At 39.8% G+C, this 23,727-nt stretch overlaps 1 protein-coding gene across 2 annotated transcripts; it reads left to right on the top strand.

Moving 5' to 3' along the window:
* The first annotated feature begins 14,076 nt into the window (after positions 1-14,076).
* Positions 14,077-21,362, top strand: LOC129349390 (uncharacterized). 2 transcript variants are annotated; one of them, XR_008602381.1, is made up of 4 exons: positions 14,077-14,150; positions 14,504-14,547; positions 14,962-15,050; positions 20,440-20,561. XR_008602381.1 is itself a non-coding variant. In XM_055012562.1 (4 exons), exons 1-4 carry the CDS (start codon positions 18,390-18,392, stop codon positions 20,758-20,760), a joined length of 915 nt encoding a protein of 304 aa, XP_054868537.1. In that variant the 5' UTR covers positions 18,375-18,389; the 3' UTR covers positions 20,761-21,362. The 2 variants fall into 2 exon arrangements, 1 of the variants encoding a protein (XP_054868537.1); XM_055012562.1 differs by lacking the exons at positions 14,077-14,150; positions 14,504-14,547; positions 14,962-15,050 and adding exons at positions 18,375-18,731; positions 18,936-19,091; positions 19,476-19,571 and having other exon boundaries at positions 20,440-21,362.
* The last annotated feature ends 2,365 nt before the right edge of the window (positions 21,363-23,727 follow it).

Here is a 23,727-nt window from a genome sequence, read left to right on the forward strand (position 1 = left end):
GCAGCAGAGTTATGTGACGATCGGCGTACGTTTGTCTGTGAATCTGTCTGTCCGTGTGCAACATTACTCAAAAACGGACAACAGATTTGGACAAATGAACAAATTTCCCTGAGATTTTCAGAGAAGATCAGAAATGACAAGGACCAAGTGATTAGATTTTGGCAGTGATGCAACTTTTAGTCTGGATCCACAGATTTGTTAAGGATTTCCCATTGTGAGATATAGCCGCTGGCACAGCGACACCGTAACCATGACAACAAGTGAACGCTGTGTCAGTTACCTGCATCAATTCACTCGACTCGTTACATATTTTGGTCACGCAATTCGGTATCTGTACATAACATACACATGCACAACACATGTCTGTGCTCACGCAATGTATTTTTTTTAATATATTTAGTTAGTTTGTGGGTCAGTCGATATTAAATGGCCAGATTCAATGTTGCCATGATTTCTAAATACCAAAACTGAGGAAAGAACAGTCTTGGCAGAGTACTGCACTCTCTGAGTGCTTTTCTTGTTATACTCTAAAATTGTTGGTCTTACTGAAAAATAAACACATTTAGTTGTATTCAGTGTTAAAAAATATTATATGGCTCTCAGAAATTTATTTAAAAAAAGTTCCCGAGCCCTGCTCTAGAAGAAGTTAGAGGTCTATTTTTTTCTTTACAATTGGACATTTCAAACATTTGGGACTATATATATATATATATATATATATATATATATATATATATATATATATATATATATATATATATGTGTGTGTGTATGTGTGTGTGTGTGTGTGTGCGCGTGCGTGCGTGTGTGTGTATACACGTATAAAATAGGATGTCCATGTTTCCGAAAGAAGGTAGAGTGAAGGAGAAGATCTGATTACTTGCCTGCTCCAATCTTTACGAAAATGAGTTTGTTTTGTGTAACCTGGTTTCTCTGAGAAACCTTGTTGTCAGAGTGTGGTATTGTGTAGCAGTAAATGTAAATGATTCCACATTTGTTCCACATCAAGGCTCCTTAAACCCAAGGCTATTTGTTGCAATTTCCACCTGAAAATACACTATATTGCCAAAAGTATTCGCTCACCCATCCAAATAATCAGAATCAGGTGTTCCAATCTCTTCCATGGCCACAGGTGTATACAATCAAGCACCTAGGCATGCAGACTGCTTTTACAAACATTTGTGAGAGAATGGGTCACTCTCAGGAGCTCAGTGAATTCCAGCGTGGAACTGTGATAGGATGCCACCTGTGCAACAAATCCAGTCGTAAAATTTCCTCGCTCCTAAATATTCCACAGTTAACTGTCAGCTGTATTATAAGAAAGTGGAAGTGTGTGGGAACGACAGCAACTCAGCCACCAAGTGGTAGGCCACGTAAACTGACGGAGTGGGGTCAGCGGATGCTGAGGCGCATAGTGCGAAGAGGTCGCCAACTTTCTGCAGAGTCAATCGCTACAGACCATCAAACTTCGTGTGGCCTTCAGATTAGCTCAAGAACAGTGCTTCAGCAGAGAGCTTCATGGAATGGGTTTCCATGGCCGAGCAGCTGCATCCAAGCCATACATCACCAAGTGCAATGCAAAGCGTGGGATGCAGTGGTGTAAAGCACACCGCCACTGGACTCTAGAGCAGTGGAGACGCCTTCTCTGGAATGACGAATCGCGCTTCTCCATCTGGAAATCTGATGGACGAGTCTGGGTTTGGCGGTTGCCAGGAGAACGATACTTGTCGGACTGCATTGTGCCAAGTGTAAAGTTTGGTGGAGGGGGGATTATGGTGTGAGATTGTTTTTCAGGAGCTGGGCTTGGCCCCTTAGTTCCAGTGAAAGGAACTCTGAATGTTTCAGCATACCAAGACATTTTGGACAATTCCATGCTCCCAACTTTGTGGGAACAGTTTGGAACTGGCCCCTTCCTCTTCCAACATAACTGTGCACCAGTGCACAAAGCAAGGTCCATAAAGACATGGATGACAGAGTCTGGTGTGGATGAACTTGACTGGCCTGCACAGAGTCCTGACCTCAACCCGATAGAACACCTTTGGGATGAATTAGAGCGGAGACTGAGAGTCAGACCTTCTGGTCCAACATCAGTGTGTGACCTCACAAATGCGCTTCTAGAAGAATGGTCAAAAATTCCCATAAACACACTCCTAAACCTTGTGGACAGCCTTCCCAGAAGAGTTGAATCTGTTATAGCTGCAAAGAGTGGACTGACGTCATATTGAATCCTATGGATTAGGAATAGGATGTCACTTACGAACGTAAGTGACATATACATAATATATGCATATATATATATATATATACATATACATACATATGCGAGTCAAGGCAGGTGAGCAAATACTTGGCAATATAGTGTACATTCTCAGATTCAGTCAGAAATAGCTACAAACCCATGAGGCCAAAATGAATAGCCTTGGGCTTTACGGATAAAAGACACAGATGAGACAATAAGTCTGATTGTCCCCATCCAGGCAATGTAAGGTTAGAGTAAAAAATAATATAACAAATAACATAGCAATGGGTCAGTTAACTTTGTAGCTATTGAATCTGCTCTAAAAATTCTCAACTGCAGCTCAACAAAATTTGAGTGAACAGAAATAAAGCACAAAAACACTTACCCAGATGGTGGGCTGCAACATACAGTGGAGACCAGAGTTTACTAAAATAATATTTTTTTAAAGATCCCCTAAATTAATATCTAGGGGACAAGCTGAAGTAAAAGCTGAAACACTGCTCTCAACATGCCAGAGAAAAACTCAGCGGCCCTGCTTCAGCTGATCGATCAACTATCAACCTGTCAAACCTTTATTTATAAAAGGCCTCCTTATATCAACGTAGCCTCAGTGATCTACCAAATTCAAGACAGCTTTAAATGCCAAGCTCATGACCAGGTAGCCGAACAGGGTTATAATCCATTTCCCAACCCCTATGTAAACCTCTACCTGGGGTAAAAGACAAACAAATAAAAGCTTGAATGAAAGGGCAGCACAGCCACTCATCTGTAAGACCTAGTAAAGAGAGTTTGCTTCAATCACAGTTAACACTTCAAGTCAACCTGAAGATTGAAGTTCAGTCTCCACAAAGAGTTTGATAAAAAAAAATAAATAAATAGAGAGATTGGATTGTTTGAGAGATTGAATTGTTTTCTTATCTGATTTTATTGCTATCTGTTAGTTTATTATGATGTTTATATTTTAATCAAGGCTGGGACTTTAACGCGTTAATTTCGATGAATTAATTACACCACAAATAACGCGTTAAATAAATTAATGCATTTTATCGCACCTCTCTTAGTTCCCTCATTTCTGGCACACCAGTAACTCTGATGAACACTTCAGCCCAGTAGGTGGCGGTAATGAACCTAAAGTCTGTTTGCCAGCTGCAGTGATGAAGCACAGGAAGTACTGAGTGAAGTCAGCACACTGGTGAACAGTGAAGGAAGATCAAATTGAGCTTGTTGGGCAGAAAGTTTTCTTGTAAAAATCTTCCTGATGTCAGCTTGGATAAAAGCGTGGTTGTGTGCAAATTGTACAACAAAGAGTTTTCTGATCACTACGTCACTTCAAGCCAACGGTATCACCTCAATGTAAAACATGTTGCTGTTAGTACCAGAGCTAACGTTAGCTGTGACAGTCCTGCTACTGGCTAACAGTGTAGCCATGCCATAGACCAATAGACCACTTTTCAAGAGTTTACAAAAAGTCTTAAAATGTTGAATATAATCACTATAATTGCACTTTTGCAGTAATCTGTTCATGTAGTAGACAGATGAAAAATGCAGATAAATAGAAATGAAAAACAATTTTATTGTTTAAGTTATTACACTGTCGAGGTTCCACCTCCTTGGAGGAGGAATAAATTAAACAACAAAAATATCTGTCTTTTAATGACTTAATTATAAACTTTTTATTTATAAAAAATTACACAAATAAAAATTTATATTCCTAAAAAAAGAACCATCAAAATTACAACATTTATCAGATCCAAAAACTATGAAAACAGAATCAATCTCTGGATTTTCAACTTTTTGAAGGTCCTTGAACTACTTATGCTGATGTTATGTGCTATACTGTGGAAAAAACAACTAAATCCAGGCTTTAAATCATCAAAATCACTTTTTTCTATATGTCCCATTTTTAATTTTTTATAAATTTTAAATTCTAAACATGTATATGTCTATTCATTGGTTCAACTGTCAGCCACAATTTTATTTGAATTGAAAAACTTCACTTATTGTGTCAAATATTGCTATTTGACAAAAGTCCGATTATTGTGATTAATTAATTACAAATCCTGTGATTAATTAGATTAATTTTTTTTCGCGTTCCGAGACTAATTTTAATATGATGTGTACTATTTATTGATTTTTCTATTGCACTGCAGTCAATGATTGAGAAATGAAATTTCATTCTCTTGTGTATGAGAATGCACAGTGAAAATGACAATAAAAACCTTTGACCTTTGACCTTTGAGTTCAAGCACATGTCACACCAAAAAACTATCACGCTGCCACTGCAAAACCAGTGGAGGTCCAGATGGTCCTAACAATTCTACATTCATTTTAATCATACACTACCATTCTACACATACCAAGTTTGGGGTCACTTAGAAATGTTCTTATTTTTTGAGAGAAAAGCATTTTTTTTCAGTGAAGATAACATTAAATGAATCAGAAATACAATCTAGATGTTGTCAATGTGGTAAATGACTATTCTTGTTGGAAGGGGCAGATTTTTCTCTGAATATTTACATAGGGGTACAGAGGAACATTTCCAGCAACCATCACTCCTGTGTCCTATCATTGTGTTAGCTAATCATGTTGAAAGGCTAATTGATGATTAGAAAACCCTTCTGCAATTATGTTAGCACATGAATAAAAGTGTGAGTTTTCATGGAAAACATAAAATTGCCTGGTTGACCCCAAACTTTTGAACGGCAGTGTATCAGTACCAAGTAGCTTCTTCATCTAATGTGCGTTAATTGCAGGTACAGGCTGCTCTCATTATAGAAACTTCCATGCTTAAAAAGGTTAATATGACATCTTTATATCCTTTCAAACTTTTTTGGTGATAACTCACATGAATGACATCATTAAAGTGATTTTATTTTTAGTAAAATGGGATTTCTGCTCCTAGCACAAACCAATATGGACAACAAACAGGAGAACTGACACAGGACCCGGAGTTGTTCCAGGTTTCATCAGTTTTTAACAAAATAATGCATGCATGTGCCATAGTCTTCAGCACTCCAGATATTGAGTTGTTTTTTTGCCAGATGACTTTACAATCCTAAACGTGGTAATCTGATTAATGTCTCAGTGCAGGAATTACTGAACTGAGACGTAAACACTACGTAGGAGTACAGGTAGTACACAGTATGAGATGCAATCTAATCATCCTTCTTTGTTCTCTTGTTGAAAACAGGAACAAAAAAATATGTAAATTAGTATAACTAAATTGTTAGTTTAGGTGATAATGAAGAACCAGTGGAGGCACAGCAAAGTGCACACTGTGTTTGTCCCACTCCTTATGAGTGGGACAACCAATCATGTGACCTTCTCCTCATTGAAACAGCATGGTGTATGACTGTCATATAACAGCAATGAGTGAGGAAGTTTGTTAATTTGTGATTAAGTCCAGTTCCAAGAGTCAAAAGTCAGCAATCACACCTTGTACAACATAGTTGAGCATGACAGAGGCTTCTTTAAAATTTCCTCCAAATCTCCAAGCAAATCACTTCAGTATGTTTCTTTCACAAATGTATGACTGATATTTGAATTGACGTGTGACTACTGTCTGCTGTCTCTGACTCTCCAACTCTCCCTGAGCTTGCCCTTGCCGAAGGTCTGTTGGTATATCAGGCTGCAGAAGCCGTCAAGCTAATGCCCTCTATCAACACCTTATTATCAGACGCGGTCCATGCTCCCTGCAGCAGATGAGAACTATTCCAGTTGTTCCTAATGCCTGTGAGTGGAGGCTATCTAAATGGCCAGACAGGCTTAACAAGGACAGGTAGCATTTAACACCCGGCCTACACAAACATTACATCCCTGCTCTTTATGGCGACAGTATGCTGTCACATTATGAGCCAAAGAGAGATTGGATCAAAATTTAAAGCCCTTTCAACCCCAGCAGATGGAGCTGAGAAAAAAAAAAAGTGAGACACAGTAGGGGTTGCTGGGAAATGACAAACACCAGTAAGCACTGGCAGGGTGTGCGTGTGTGTGTGTGTGTGTGTGCGTGTGTGTGTGTGTGTGTGTAATTTAGCTAGGGGGGTTAAATAGCGGATGTTGCCCACTGGCCACCCACCCACCACCGCCTTGATTTTAATGCCAATAAGGATGCAATGGGCTTGAGCACACACAAAGCCAAGGTTAACAGAGAGATGGAGAAGGCCGATATGGTCGCTCACACTCAGCTAAAAGGGAACCCTGATGACTTTTCATTTCCAATGCTCATCCTGTTATCTGTAATTGTTGAAGGATGGGGTGCTGCTAGTCGCAGCCTGAGCCTTTATAGTCTGAACGCGTAAGCGCCACGCAAATTAGTGCTCGAGGTTGGAGGTGGAGTGGGACAGCAGACATGTGGGAAGATGTGCTGTCTTTTCACACCCTGGAGGACTGTCTGGAGCGGGGGGTGGTAAGATGGAGGAGGAGGGACATAATTATGAAAACAGTCGCTACATCATGCTCTCTTCAGTGTGACAGATAGATGTGCTGCTACAGAGTTGCAGGGACAGAAACGAAGAAGAAGCGGTACGATGTGAGGACAAGTTTTAGAGACATGGTGCTTCTGGACTTACACACTTACACAGGCACACATGGCTGCACACACACATAAACAAGATCCTCAGAGCACTGCTGCTAGAAGGTGTCAACACAAGATAGGTAATGAAAAGAATATTGATTTAAGAATTTACTCAACTGAAATTCTTGCATCTCCCTGCCTGCCCATTAATATCATTATTGCCTATGGGTCGCATGGCCAAATGCTGTTAGCATTAATCTCTAGTGATTTTACCCACCCAATCATTATTCATTATTAACAGGCTGGATTGAGTCAGTACAAGTGAGGAAAATCACCAAAACAGTTTGTTCAGCTCTTATTCTGCTGTCTGGGCTCTGTGTAAATTTCTCTTAAGTTTAATTCGAGCTTTAAGCACTTCTCTGTGCATCCTGTGCCGCACCCTGCTGCAAGACAATGTTTTAAAGTAAAACTTAATTTGTGGCTCCATCTGTCAGATGCATTGAAAACCCATTAAAGAAGTCATTGGTACTTTAAAAGTTTGTGAAGGAAGGAAGGAACAAGGAGACCCACTGTCATGACTGAAATTTAGTTGAATTTATTTCGATGCAATGAAGTGTTCAGAGCATACATCAGCAAATCTTTGTTTTCAAGTTTTTTTTTGATAGCCTTTATTGTATAGGAAAATGGAGAGAGAGACAGGAAACATAGGTAGAAGAGTGGGGGAAAGACATGCAGTAGATGGCCATGGGCTGGATTCGAACTGACCACTGTTCATGAGTCGCCCACTCAGCCAGGTGAGCTATCTCAGTACCCTACACGAGCAAATCTAACATTAACGTTCAAACTTAACTGACCATCAACACTGACTGAATCTGTAAGCTTGCTAACACATTGAGTCATTTTCGGCTTAAAAGATGATTTGAAGACCATAAAAAGTCAAGCAAATTATCATCATTACATAGTTCTGCTGCACTTGTGATTGTTGAGATATTTATTTTATAAATATTTCCTGCATCTGCTTATCATTTCCTTGGAACTTAAACAAACTGTTTGAATTTCCAACAGACTAAGCATACAGCTGAACCTGGAACAGTCAGAATCACCATTGTAGATCATGGCATTACTACATGAATGGTACAGAAAAAATGCAATTGATGCAAAATCATATTACACAGTATTTATTAAATGAATCCCCAGAAACTCAGATAGGTTGAGAGAAATTTAGAAAGTGTTTGGGTTTTTGTATATAATTAATAAAACAAGTACAACCCAAAATGGACTTGATTAATTTATTGGTTCTGAAACTATTTGAATAGTTTTCCTCAGGAAAAGTGAACAACCTACAAAGTCTGTTGAAATGTTTTGACTTCATTGCCATGGAGGGCTTACATCAGCAGAAACACTACAGCAGACACAGCGGTGGCTGCTGCCAAACGTATTTTGGAGTGAGGGAGAGCAAACTAAAAATCGCCCGTAATGCAGGAACACAAGACTTAATCTAAGTGTTACCACCTCGTGATTGTATACCTCCACCAACCAGTCACTCAGAATATATGTAGTCAAGACTTTGAAGTGTGTGAGTTCACTGACACAAACCAAATATGCCCTGTACGTGTTCACATTGTAGGATCCACCAGCCTTTATTACACAGTGGAACAGGACAAGAGCAGATTTTGTCTGTCCCTTTCCTGCTCTGAGTTTAACATCTTCACATCCACAGGTTGGAGACAGGGCTCACTTTGATCTGTGGACCAGAGACACCAAGACACTGCAAACAAGACGCTTTCCAGATCTGGTACGAGGGTGCAAAGTAACGAATCAGAAGAAAAGCATGAGACCAGACTTTAAAGGATTCGCCTACACAGACTTCCAGGATGTAAGTTAGGCCTGTCTCAGCCAAGAGACTGGTTTAAAACTTGAGCCACTATCAGGCCTACAAGGGACCAAATGGCTGCCAATAATCATTCGGACTGATTCCTGAGCCATTGAAAGGGGGCTCAAGAACCTGGATGACAATTTCTTTTTTTTTTTTTTTTTTGTTATTAAACTTTTTATTCAAAGAAACAGCTCATACATGTTGCTCTTATTTTGTATACATCTTGTCAAGTCTTAACAAGGTGATAAGGGGAAATAAAAATAAAAATAAAAAAATCGGACAAAACAAAACAAAGAAAAAAGAGAGAGAGAAAGAAAAATAAGATAACAAAAATCTCAATGGGCGTCCTCAGTATTTGAAAGATGAGAAATTATCATGGTAACTAGAAAATAGCAGTAACAGCCGTAAAAATAAATGAGTTTGTCTGCCCCCTAGACCCTTCCTTTATCCGTGATTTCTCCTAGGGACATTATCTTATCAGGGGTGAAAACAGCAATGACAAGAGCAACATCAACCCAAATGATAACAGTAAACTAACTCTTTTTCTAGTTTATCCAATTTTTCCTGTCTGAGCTTCTTTTGTAGGGCCAATTTCGCAATGATTTTCTCTCTCAGGCCAGCTTTACCTGCGTCCCATACCATGAGTGGGGATACTTCCCCATTATCGTTTTCTGATGGGTATAACTGAATTTCCTTTTGAAGTTCTTCCTTCATTTTTCCTTTAAGTACATTTAAATTAAGTCTCCAGGAAAAAGTATTTTTGCTACTTTTTAAACTTAAATCTAGGTAAACCGGACTGTGGTCCAACAAATCCATTATCCCAATTTTACAAGACCTTACAAAACCGATATCTTTACTGTACATAAAAAAAATAATCGATCCTTGAGTAAGATTTATGTGGTGGGGAATAAAAGGTGTAGTCTCTAGTTGTGGGATTGAACTCCCTCCATACGTCACAAATGCCCATCTCTCTTATCATCTTTCTCACCTTATTGCTTACTGTGTTATTCTGAGCCTGAGTTAATCTTGACACCATCCCACTTTGGGTTTAGTCTCAAATTAAAACCACCACCACAAATCACCATTCCCTGGGCTTTTGTAATCATTTGATCAAATATCTGTCTATAGAACCCCCATGTCGCACCTGGAGGTGCGTATACATTTAAGACAGTGATTTCTGAACTTTCTAATTTTCCTACAATCATATTATACCTGCCTTCTTTGTCCACAATTTCTGATATCTTTTCAAAAACTACTCTTTTCGATATCAGTGTTGCCACCCCCCTTCTGTGTCCTGTTTTATAAGATGATGAATAGACCTGGTTAAAGCCCTGCCTTTTAAGTTTAGCATGCCCGGAATCGGTTAAATGGGTCTCTTGCAGAAATATTATGTCTACCTTGTCTTTTTTCATTTTTCCCAGAATTTTACTTCTTTTTACCGGGTTAAGTACACCCTTCACATTATAAGAAGCCAACCTAAGTGGAACTTTTCGGCTTTCCATTGTAAATCAGGTGTTACCTTTAATCTTACTACCCCCTCTCCACTCGAACTCCACAAACCCATGAACACAAAAAGGAACATTGATAAAACAGTCCCAGAAAAACATGAACTTAACACATTTCACCCAAGTCTCAAGTTGAACTTCCTGTTTTGAGGTCTCGTTTGTGACCCTGTTGGAGCCGAGATGTTTTGTCGGGTCGGAGGGAAAGCCTCCACGCGTCTCCAGCTGTGGAGGGCCCTCCTTTAAGTTTTCAAAGTGGTCCATGCTTTTAAGCTTCATCAGATCCTCCCCAATCTTACATATTATATGATAAGTGTCATTAACCTAATCCAAACGCCTCCCAAGGCAGTGAATTTTTAATAGTTTGTTTCACAGTCCCTGCTACCATACCACCTTACCGTGGGGAATCCGCACCAAGAATAACAAGTTCACTGGTCAGAGTGTCTGAAAGCGTCCAGTCTCTTTTTAAAACCCTGTCTCGGAGCCTCTGGATGCTGCTCTGCTCCTCTCGGTGACCGGGTTTTGTGCCACATCAGATTTCCCACTCTGTCGACCCAGCTCGTCAGTGGTTTAAATATCGTCATGGACAAACCTCTCGTCACCATGTCCTTCGTGGCCTACTCTGCAGAGTTGTACAGGCATGTCTCTCCCTCATAAAACACACTCATTCTGGCTGGAAAAGGAGTCTGGAACTGTATGTTATTCTCCCGCAGCACCTTCTTCGCCTCCGCATACTCCCGGCGCTTCCTGAGGGTCTCCGGTGCATAATCGTGGTCCACAAAAACTCTTCTCTCCTGATACAGAAACCCCTTTTTCCGCCACACCAGTTTCAGGATTTCTTCTTTAGTTTTGCTGCTGGAGAACTTGACAACTATGGATCTCGGGGGAGAGTCGGCCGCGGGTTTCGGTCCCAATGCGTGATGTGCACGTTCAATGTTGAGGTCGTCGGTGGAAGGCAGCTCTAGTTTATCCCTCAGCAAATTTTCCACGAATGTTACCATCGATGTGGAGTTGCTCTCCGACCCCTCCTCTATACCGTGAATTCGTATATTGTCCCATCTCGCTCTTCCTTCTTGTTCCGTTAGCTTATCTACCAACTTAGCTTGTAGCTTCAGCAGCTCCCTCATAGCCTCCTCCAGCCCCTGCACTCTTTCCTTTGACTCAGAAATTCGCATTTCGACCTTGTCAACTCTGCTGTTAGTTGCCTTAATGTCCTCTCGTATCTCTTAAAGAGTGTCTGCATTTTCACGCCGAAACTCTCTCAGCTCTTGCAATATCACCTGTAGGCTAGCCATGTCCGCGTCCACCTGTAGCTCTTCTTTGTCAAGATGGCTAGCTGTGTCGTCCTTGACCGATTCTTCCTCGGTTGTTTGAGCTCTTTCCTTCGACTGTGAGACGTTTTTTTGTTTAGGTTTAGGCATACTGTAAACGCCTCTCAAACTTCTTCTGTTCATATGAAACAATTTTTATAGAAATACAGCATTTGTCTTGAAGATCGAGGAGCTCTGGTAATATGCTGCCTACCTCATGGCTGCTAGAGCAGAAGTCTGGATGACAATTTCAAAGACATTCCACTCACTGACAAAGGAACTCTGGACTCACATCAGAACCAACAAAGACCATCATCCCACAATTCTGGACTAAACTCCTTTTTATGTACATCCGTTTCACCAAACAAGTGAACTTTTCAATAACTTCATGGTCAATTCACGTCTTGCCTTGCCTTTAATCTTTTATTCCTCCCGATTAGCATAGTATCAATATGATAATTCGTAACATGTCTGTCATTCACATGATCATATTTGGTATCATTCTGATCCCGTCTGTCAGTAATACACCTAGGTAAATCATGTTCACCAGATTACAGTATTTTTGGAATTATAGATACCACTAAATTGTCTGAAAATGTAATTATGCGAGGGACATCTGGGCTTTAGCCCTCCCCAATGGAGTTTGGTCCAGATGCCCCCCCTTCCTTAATGATATGCAAAAGCCCACTTTAAAAGACCACATCTGAAAGCACCACTTCAGGTCCTTTTTTTAACCATCGGAGTCCTCCCTTACCCAAGAGCTCTCCTTGACCATCAGGTCCTCTTATCGAAGAACAATCCATCGTCCCGATGCTCCACTCTGTCCACCACTGTTCTGACCCACATCAACAAAGGCCGACCGGATCATCCACTGAGGTAGCATCATCTGCATCATCAACATCATCATCAACATCACGGCATGCAAGTACCTTTCAGTCACTGTAACTCGGTGCAACTTTCCCCAAATATCTTTTCAATAATAAAATTTACAGGCTAACAAATTAGAATACTATCAGATTGACGGCTGCTTTCGGGTGTGGTCTCTCTATCCCCTTTCCCTCAAAACACCACATTTCAAGTGTAATTTTAATTCCAATATTACATTAAAATATTGTGTTCTCTTCCTTCCCTTTTCCTTCACTCACATTTCACCATCTTATTTGTTTTGTGTTGTTGTTGTCCGTTTTAATGTGTGTTGTTGTTGTTATTGTTTAGTTTAATAAACGTACATAAATATAAGTTGAGTGCCTTAATTGTTTTGTTGTTCACATTTTGGTCCCTAACTTGTATAGATTCCAGCTACCTCAATTTTGTACATAACCTGTCAAGCTAAATAATTCCCCTTACAATTCCTGAAGCTCTTCTTGACAGCGCAACAAGAAGTGTTTCGTGTGCTGCATTATTATATATGTGACAGTCTCAGCCTTTGGCTGTGCCTGCTGCTGCTCCTCTTCCTCCTCCCTTCCTGAGGGTGGGCAGGGCTACCTGGAGCTGCCTGGCCCCTCCTCTCCTCCTGGGCCATTTAAACTGATGCAGTACACCTGGCTCTCTCTGCTCCTGCGCCCTGGCCACCATGCTGCCCTTTTGTTCTTTCTTTATTTTAGTTTAGTTTGATTAATCTACATATCCACACACCACATGCACCACAACACTTGCACACATACTGATCCACACTTTTCACGTTCTATTATTTAAATAAACATTTTGTTAAACCTTTGATTTCGTGTGGTCTCCCCTCTTTGTTACTTCTCATCGAGCCAGAGTAGTAACAAGTGGGGGCTCATCCTCCCACTTGTTACTACTCTGGCTCGATGAGAAGTAACAAAGAGGGGAGACCATTTAAACCAAATTCAGGCATTGTTTGATCGATTGACTCATGGTAATCTCAATTTAAATTTGGCTAAGTGCGATTTTGCAAAAGCTACTGTTACATACTTACACTGCAAAAACTCATTCAGTGCCTTTGTAAATATTACAATAAATAAAAGCTATTATAGCTTAATAAAATCTTTAAATGTCCCTTTTGTGTTTTTTTGAGTTGGACATACCAACATAAATGCCTAAAAATCAAACAGTGAATTTTGTTTGAATTCACAACTAATATTTAAGTTATTTTCACAAAAAGAAAATTGTATGTGATTTGCCAATTATATTTTCTGGATATACTTCATATTTTCAGTGAACTTCAATTAAAATGTTTGTGAATTAAGTAATCATTCTATTCAGTGTAAAAAAATAAAGTAAGTTGTTATTCCAAATCATAATGCTTTATCTTTAACAAAAACTCAAGAAATTGAGTGATTTTTTTTTTTTTTTCTGGTAGGAACTTTTTTGAAACATGTAAAAGATAAACACATCTAATACCGTCTAAATATGCAAGGTTATACTGTAGATTAAAATGAATAAATGTGTTTAATTGGAAGTGATTTTGAAGATCCGCAGTGTATGTAGGGAAAGAGGGAAAGGGAATTACATGCAGAAGTGTAAAGCCGGAAGTCGAACCGCTGACTGACGGCTCCGGACGTGTCCAGCATTTTTCAAACCGGGTACGTTCAGCTGAACGTGATCACGTGGGCAACATTAAACGCGCGCAAACACGGGTCCTGATGGGAAGTCTTGCTATCTGCATCCAGCCCAAGTCTTGCTATCTGCACAGCTTCTGCACCCAGCCGGGAGACACCGTGACGCGAAGAACTGCCTGCAAATCTTGGTAAGTGACACGCCAGCAAAAGCTAATGAAACAGTAGGTGTTGCAGTAGCAGTGTTTATATTATGCGTCACAACGTGGCTGCGCGGTTATCTGGCTAGCCTTTAGCTAACAACAACTGTGTAAGGCGGTGTCTGCTGTGTCCGCGGTCAAACGTTGGTAAATGGAGGTGTCTCTATTTATGACAGTTTTTGCGTTATTCTTGAAAATCAGTTGTGTTTTTTTTTGACGAGGATTACAGCACTTGGTCAGCTTGTTTTGTCAGATTTGGGGGTGAAAATGATAATGGCTATTGCATGTGAAGTGGGAAATTTCGGTGAAGTCTGTTCATTTCAGTATTTTCCTTTGTTTCACAGCACCAGCACTGCTAAGAAAGGGGAGTTGAACCAAGATTGAGGAGGTAAATGCTTTCTCTTTATTATTCACCTGTTGCATAGTGGTTACTGTTTATTGGACAACTATCTAATTACCATTTTGTTGTGCCTGTATGAGTTGTAATTGTGCAGCTGAACATTAGACACTAAGAGGACTTACTGAAATAACTATAAAAGTTAGTAACTTAAAGTTCAGGAAAGCAGTTAATAAGCTACATGTACGACACCTTGATTTTGACCACATGTGATTATATTGGCTGGAAACATTCACAGTTACTAAAAACCAATAACATTACAACCATACTTGCAATGCAACCTGTCTGTGTCATTAGGATTGATTTCATTTCAACAGATCCATATGATAAAAACATGTTAGCCCTAAAAGTATTTATATGAGTTGAAGTAGCATTAAAATTGCCATTTGTCATCCCCTTTTATAGGTGACAACGGATGGGATGGCAGTGTAAGCTCTGCACATTTGTAGATTCATCAAAAGGAGGACTTCTCAAGCACTATCGAGTGACCCACGGTACCTTTGGTCATGGATATTCAGTACACTGTCTGCATTTAAACTGTCCTTGCTCATTCAAGACATGGGGTGGCCTGCGCACACACTTGCATAGATCCCACAGTTTCCAGGAACCCGAGGACGGGGAAGTTGTGCAATCTTTTAGATGCAAAATTTGTGACTCAGTTTATCCTAATACAAAATACTTTTTTCAACATATTAACTCTCACTTGAAAAGACATGAAACCATCGAATGTGCTTTTGTTGGATGTGATTTCCAGACAAACATATATGGGACTTATGCAACACACAGAAGTAGAAAACACAAGTCCTATTCATTGAAAGATTTTAAGGCTGATATGATTGCAAAGCATTCAGAGTTCAGTGAAAATGAAACCCATCTTCCAGTGTCAGAATCATGTGGTCCTGTGGACATAGATATTCCTTCAGAGTTGGGTTGTGAAAGGGACAATTCAAGTGAAATTGTGAAAAATATTGGTTCTCTTTTGTTAAAATTGGAAAGTATCTATAATGTTTCTGGCAAATGCATTGATGACTTGGTGGAACAGCTTGAGTTCATCTGCACGCTATCAACTCAAAATATTCCATTGTTAGTTCATGATATTTTAACAAAGAATAACTCTGCTGTTGATGAAGCTATTGTCAGTGAATTGGTTGAAAAATTGTGTCACTCTAATCCTGTGAGTTCAGCCTTTGGTCCTGATGGTCCCTTTTCATCAAAATTTAAGAGAGTAAAATATTTTAAAGAAAACTTCTGTGTAATCGAGCCAGTAGAGTATATTTTAGACCAAGAGAAAAATTGCAGCTTTCAGTATGTGCCTGTTCTTCAATCCTTACAGCAATTGTTGAACAATGGTGACATTGTGAAAAATGTATTGACTAAACATCCAAACACTTCACAGTTGGCATCTTTTCATGATGGTAGCTATTTCAAGCTAAATGAACTTCATACTAATGAAGACTTCAGTATTTCACTTATTCTCTATGTAGATGATTTTGAAATCTGCAATCCTCTTGGAACTTCACGCAAAAAACACAAAGTCACAGCGGTGTACTGGGTGCTGGCCGATGTACCATCTGAACTGAGATCACAGCTAACATCAATTTATTTGGCTCTTCTTTGTAAAGCAGGTGATGTAAAAACATTTGGCTATGAAACTGTCCTTGAGCCTCTATTGAAAGATCTCACAACATTGGAGAAGGAAGGAATTTTTTTGCCCCAGGTTGGGACAAATATCAGAGGCACGGTTTTTTGTGTTTCAGCTGACAATCTTGGTGCTCATTCTTTAAGTGGACTTGTAGAAAGCTTTTCTGGACATTATATTTGTAGGTTTTGTATTGGCGACCATTCTGACTATCAGCAAACTGAAGTGCATTCTGGAGCTTTTCCACCAAGAACAAAAGAGGACTATGATTTACATGTTCAGTCTGTAAAGAGGAATTCTTCTCTAGTACACTGTTGTGGTGTGAAGAAACATTGTCCAATATCTGAGAAACTAAGCTATTTCCATTTTGTAACAGGGTACCCACCAGACGTTCTACACGATCTTTTCGAAGGCATAATTCCATTGGAATTGGCACTGTGTCTTAACGAGTTCCTCCACAAGCAGTATTTCACCTTGGCAGAACTTAATAAGTCCATAACTCATTTTCCATACAGAGAAACTGATAAAACTAATCGTCCCCAACCTATCCCAACAAATTTTGTTTCTCGCAAAAGTATTGGGGGGAATGCACATGAAAATTGGACATTGTTAAGATTATTACCATTGTACCCTTGCCCATTGGGGCAAGGGTACCACTAAATGACTCAGCATGGCAAATTCTCATGAATTTAAAAGATATTACTGAGCTTGTAGTAGCCCCTATTCATACTGAAGACAGTATTTCCTACCTAGACACACTAATATCGGAACATCGCCACAGACTGTTGGAAGTTTTTCCTGAGCAGAAACTAACCCCGAAGCACCATTTTTTGGAGCATTATCCTGATATGATAAGAGCGTTTGGTCCTTTAGTTGGTCTCTGGACTATGCGTTTTGAGGCAAAGCATCGTTTCTTTAAACGAGTTGTCAGATACACTAACAGCTTCAGAAATGTCCTGATGTCACTTGCCACAAAGCACCAAATGATGATGGCATACCATTCACAGGCAAATGCTTTAAAGCCTGTAACATGTGTCACAAAAGTATCATCTCTTCCATTAGAGCTTCTTGATTTAGAAATACAGCAGTCCTTGAAGGAGGTTTACCCAACACAAACTTCTGTGAAGTTGACCACTGTAGTGATTCACTATGGAACAAAATATGCTGCCGGGATGATTTTGCCTTATGGGTCTACTGGTGGCCTACCTGATTTTGTGGAGATTTCACAGATTGTTGTTGTAGACCCCAACTCAGTTTTATTGTGAAATTACTAAACAGCTGGTATGATGAACATTTTAGAGCATTTATGTTGAAACACTGTGGAAAACTGACCCTGCTACAGCGTAGTGAACTTGGTGATACATATCCTTTGACAGCATATTTTGTGAGTGGCCAACAAATGGTTACATTGAAACGTCACATTGTTTGCCAGTAATAGGTGAAGAGACTGTTGAAATGCCCAAGACCTGCCTTCATTCAGATTACTGATTTTTCTATTTTTATTCAGATGGATTCAGTTGCCTTGAAAGTTATTATAGAACACCAGAGTGAGAAGCTTACCCTGTCTTCAGGAATTCCCAGCACCGTGGAGCAGTTACACGAGACTGTGAAGGAGACATTTGGACTCATTGAGGAGTTCACCCTGCATTACTTGGATGAGGACTTTGGTGATTACTTCACACTCCATTCTACCAACCAGATCAAACACAAGGGGACAATCAAAGTAGTAATCATTCCATCAGTAGTGCTCACATTGACTAGCCATACTGAAAACCAGACAGATGTAAGCATTTTAAGTGATAGCTCCACCTCTGCTACTGATTCAGGGGCAGGTTACCCAACAGATGGTGCATCAGTTTCTTCACAAGACACAATTATACTATCCCCATGTGAAAGCCCACGTAGGACATTATGGCCAGATCGAATTATCATTCCACTGTTTTCTGTGGCAACAGAGACATGACTGAGAAATGCCAATGAACAGTTTGCTGAAGATGGTGCTGTGCTGACTAATACTCAGATCAAGTCTGAAATCATGGAGAAATTAGCAGACTACATGTACAGGTACACAGCCTACCCCACAAGCCTTCAGATTGGTGAGGTGGCAGAGGCTTTAGTCAGAAAGCACCCATGTTTGACAGAACCAGGCAGCCGTAATGGCTGGATTGGATGGATGTACAGTTTGAAGTACAAGATGGGAAATTACAGATCAAAGCTTCGAAGTCTTGGAGTTCCTGAGGTTACCTGCAACTCACTGAAGAACAAGCACCCTGATGACAAGGCACCTGCAAAGAACATAAAGAAGCCAAGAAAAGGAGAAGTTGTGTTTCTCCCACATTATAGTGGAGGAAACGGCAAGGAGCAACAAGAGCTGGACCGACAGCAGCTAATCGCAGAGTCAAAGAAAAAGGACAGTACAGCCATCAAGGGCTTAATGTGCAGCACATTTGCACATAGAAGAAATGAGGTCATCAGCCTGCAGATGAGCATCAAAGAGATCACTAACAGATGGCCTACCTTGTTTGATGTTTCGCAGGTGAGTTAATTCTTTGGTAGCACAATGGTCAACATAGACATTATAGACAAGATATCTGAAGATGTCAGTTTTACATTCTTTTCAAAGCTTTGTATAACTAACATCCATCCTATTGATCTCTATTTGTAGCATATTTACTTATTTGAAATTGAAATAATAGCTTGAATGGTGAGTTTTCTTTCTTTTTTCTCTTCTTTCTTACAGGTCAGTGCAGAGTTTCAGAGGATCACCACACTGAATCTTGAGCCAAAATTCATGTCAAGGTTGGACTTCTATTCCCCCAAACTGCGGTCCCTGTTCCAAGTAAAGAAAGGTGCTGCAGGAGAACGGCATCGGGCTCGAATGAGTGTACTGCTTCAGGTATTAAAATTTAATCCCATCCCATATTTGGTTTTATTTAATAATTGTGTTATTCATAATGTCACATGACACTGTGACATTTTTCTACTTATGTGTTTATTTCCAACACTACTTTATGATATTCATTTGTCCTAATCGGATAACTCACCTTTATCCCTCTGACTTTCCCTCCTGCTTTTTTATTGCTTATGTCTCATGTTATTCCTTCGGCTTTACTGCCGTCAATAACAGTTCTTTCTTACTCCTCTTTTTTCTTCCGTTTCTTTTCTCTTAAATCAATTCATTTGAAAATGTTTTGACATTAATGTTGGACTAGAGCAAAATGTTGCTGAAATGTGCAGAGTAATAAAGGTTTTGATAGTTGAACGACTTTCTGTCCGGCAGAACGGAATCCCCATTCAGAGAACACGAGAGATCATCATCCAATGTCTCATTGATCATCTGGGAGAAGATGCAAGTGCCTTGATCAAGGAGTTTGAGGTTAGTTCAGTATTGTTAATTTCTAAAAGTGTTGCAAGTTTTAACTCAAGCAATCACAAACAATTGTAAGACAAGGTCACACAGGCAAATCAAAAGCACAATGAGTAATTTGGGATGTTAATAAATTACATTCATCATAAAATAGAAGAGAATAATTTTTTTTTTCCCAATGATGGATGAAACGGTTATCAGTATAATGATAAACCATGGTAAAATTCCCGATGGTTAGTATTACTGTTTCAAATTTTAATTTTCATTGTAACCATGTTTGATTACTGCACTTTGAGTAACTCATGATGGAGAGGCAGCGGCACTACCGGCACAGACTGGCATGCACAATTTACAGTGTTTGGCCCCTGACAACATGGCGGAAGGCCCCGTCACGGACAGAGCTCCAGAGATTTTTTTTCTCCACTAAAAGGACAAAGTCTGCAGCCTGGATGTATTCTTGATTTTTTTTAAAAAATTTATTTATTTATTTATTTATTTTTTTTGAGGATGTCGAGGAGAAATTAATTAAGCAATATCACACGAGAGGGAATGATACTGTGTATCATCACAGCTGTGATTTGGTCATAGTCATGAGTACGCAGGCCGAGTGCCAGAGATAATCACGAGATGACTCTTGTACAATCAAATTGCTTGGTCGGCGCTAACTGTTGTATAAGTACTTTGAACATTTTGAGCATACTTCAACAATGCTGTGATAATAATGATTATCGTGATAATTTTGTTAGAATGACCGCGATATGAAATTTTCATATCGTTACAGCTCTAGTAAATACTGAGGGATATCTCTTTGTATGTCTGTCCTGCAACATGCAGGCCAAACGTGATCTCTAACCAGTTATCTCTCCCATGTCTACAGGTGGTTGCTGATGCTCCTGACGGTTTAGAAAAGGAGTTGGCAGAGGAGGTCATGAAGATTTACATGCTGCGGAACCAGGGACAATCAGATGATGCACCTACTGATGTAGGGATTGTAATTGAGGGCGTCATTGTCCTCCGCAGTCTTGGGGATCTTAGCAGAGCCTGCTGCTATCTGTTGGGACTAACCTATGCCTTGGATCTGAGATACCCCCGGAATCTCAGATACATTTTTGAGGTATTCCAAAAAGTGCTACTGGAGCTGGATCCTGGAAACCTTTCAACCAAGGTTCAAAGACTGAAAAATTACCTGTGTACTTAGTTGTCAACTACTGTTCAGTGAGATGCTCTCACTAATCTGGATTTTGTCCAATTTCAAGGTGTGCATGTCTTAAAATTTTAGTGAAATATTGTCTTAATCCCAAAGTAACGTGTAACAAAGTATAGTGAGGGCAAACACTAAAAACTTATTCCAACTTATAGGCTGTCTTGCTTGTTGTAAGCATCAACCTTTTTCAAACTGTCAGTTGTTTCCTGATGGACAGGAGAAACCAGGTGCCAGTTTTTGTTATTGGTCCCTTGATTTTGTTTTATGATCTTACATTTGCCATTTTGTTTAATAACTTCTTGATTTGAGAAAGGGTGAGAAGTGGGAAGGACAGGACATTGATTGCTCAGTACTTGGCAAAAAGATGTTTTTCACTCAAAGTGATTCGTTCCAAAATTTGCATCAGAATGTAGAAATGTACTCTGGCGTTTTAACATAATGGTGTAGGCCTGCCCAGTTACTGTCAAGGGGCTGATTAGCAATAAAGCTAGTTATTGCTGATGTTAGGTGTCACTGTTCTTAGTGTATTTCAGCCATGTGCAGAGCTCAGTTCAGCCTGTTGCTCTTGAACCAGAAGCATTTTTTTACCTGGACTTTGCTAACAGTAAGTGAGTGTTTTATCCATGTTTTAGATGCTGCTGGCTAATATTAGCTTTTAGTGCACTGTTTTCATACTGTGGACATTGTTACATATGTGATTTGTAAAGTAAACCAGGTTGACTATGGATACCATTCCGTGTGTTACGCTAGTCAGTTCTGAACAAATAAAGATTTACAGTGTTTGCACTGTTAACGTGTATGATTTATGTATATCATTTGGTGTCATTTAAGTAAAGAGTAAATACAGGTAAATAGTAAATATAGTATATATTAAATAAGTGCATTCACTTAAGACATTTAGTACACGGATTACATTAGTTTTGCAAAATAAAAGCCTAATTTTCAGTCATATCTGCTGATCATTCCAATTGTATTTACTCAATTGTTTCAGTGGTTTTGACTTAGGGTTGCTGTTGCATTAACTTAGGCTTTTAATTTGTCTACTTAATTTTAAATGTAATGCTACTAAATGTAGTCGTACAGAGCTACTTGAATTTTTAATTACATTTACTCAAATTCCTAAATTATATTTAAAAGATTTCACAGCTTTAAAATTTGCTCAGTTTTTTTAAGTGTAAAAATGTTTCACCAAATAAATTGAGTATATTGCTGTTTTAGTTTTTTCAGTGTAGGTAAAGTAGTGGGGCAGGGTCAAGTACGACCTGTAATGGCTAAAGTCACAGCAGTTTCTCAATTTCCCACTTCTACCACTAAAAAGGAGCTCATGAGTTTTTTGGGTCTTGTGGGTTATTATCGTTGCTTTTGTAGAAACTTCTCTAGTGTTGTAGCTCCTTTAACAGATCTACTTAAATCAAAGGCAAAATTTGATTGGTCATCCTCCTGCCAGCAAGCTTTTGAGGAAGTCAAGGCCCTTCTGTGTTCATCTCCTGTGCTGCTTGCTCCTAGGTTCGATCAGCCATTCAAACGACATGTGGATGCTAGCCATGTAGGAGCTGGAGCTGTGTTGCTACAGGCAGATGAGCATGGAGTGGACCGCCCTGTTAGCTTCTTCTCTAAAAAGTTTAATTCCTATCAGCTAAATTATTCAGTGATTGAAAAAGAAGCTCTTGCTCTCATTTTAGCTTTACAGCATTTTCAAGTTTACATTGAATCTTGTACTTCACTTATAGTCTATTCTGATCACAATCCTCTGACATTTCTAAATTCCCTTCAAAGTCCAAACCAAAGGTTAATGCGTTGGGCATTATTTTTACAACCATACCATTTAGACATCAGGCATATTAAGGGCAAGGACAATGTGCTTGCAGACGCTCTGTCCCGTGCCCCTCTGTAAGCTGTTCTTCTCCCATCTCTAGTCTTTCCTCTCCTCCTCTTAAATCGCTCCTAGGCGCCAAGGTTGCTGAGTTGGGGTTGGTGAGCTGGAAGATGGTGATCGGAACTTTCTGGGCTGGACATTACTTAAATGCAGCGTTTCTGTGGACACCTGAATGATCGAGAGGACTGGAATACCTCTAATGTCCATCTGCTGCTGGTCTCTGATGTCTGTACTGTCTCTCTGGTTGGATCCAAGTTGCCTGGGTCCTTTGGGTCTGTCCTGGTCCTCGTCCATCTGTATTCCTGGGGTGTACTTTCTCTGGCTCGCCGCTGGAGTTCTCGCCGGCGTTGTGAAAGTGGACGCTCCATGACTCTGGACGGTCCCCTGGATGGGTCCCTCTTTTGTGGGAGGGGGTGTGACAGTCTCAGCCTTTGGCTGTGCCTGCTGCTGCTCCTCTCCCTCCTCCCTTCCTGAGGGTGGGCAGGGCTACCTGGAGCTGCCTGGCCCCTCCTCTCCTCCTGGGCCATTTAAACTGATGCAGTACACCTGGCTCTCTCTGCTCCTGCGCCCTGGCCACCATGCTGCCCTTTTGTTCTTTCTTTATTTTAGTTTAGTTTGATTAATCTACATATCCACACACCACATGCACCACAACACTTGCACACATACTGATCCACACTTTTCACGTTCTATTATTTAAATAAACATTTTGTTAAACCTTTGATTTCGTGTGGTCTCCCCTCTTTGTTACTTCTCATTGAGCCAGAGTAGTAACATATATTATTATATTTGTCTAATCTAAATACTTTGCTGGTCAAATATCAAGTAGACTATGTAATAATTCTGCATAAAAACATTAACCTTGTTTGAGCAAACATTTATCACCCCATATTGGTGGAGAAACATTATTAATAATCTTACAGTTATAATTGGTGGAGAAACTATTTAAGCCTTACAAACATATATAAAGAAATCCTACAACATGCTTGGTCACTATGGCTGGTAGAACACAAGGTTGTAGGTAGCCAAAACAGTAGACAATGCTTCAAACATGGATGTTGGAGCAAGGACGCTACAAATTCTGA

The sequence above is a fragment of the Amphiprion ocellaris genome, chromosome 1, assembly GCF_022539595.1.
Source record: "Amphiprion ocellaris isolate individual 3 ecotype Okinawa chromosome 1, ASM2253959v1, whole genome shotgun sequence".
NCBI classification, from domain to species: Eukaryota; Metazoa; Chordata; class Actinopteri; family Pomacentridae; genus Amphiprion; species Amphiprion ocellaris.

Coding starts and splice junctions, on each gene's coding strand:
- LOC129349390 (XM_055012562.1), top strand. CDS start 18,390: ATGGGAAATTACAGATCAAAGCTTCGAAGTCTTGGAGTTCCTGAGGTT. Junction 18,732..18,935: donor CCTTGTTTGATGTTTCGCAG/GTGAGTTAATTC, acceptor TCTTTCTTACAG/GTCAGTGCAGAGTTTCAGAG. Junction 19,092..19,475: donor GAATGAGTGTACTGCTTCAG/GTATTAAAATTT, acceptor TCTGTCCGGCAG/AACGGAATCCCCATTCAGAG.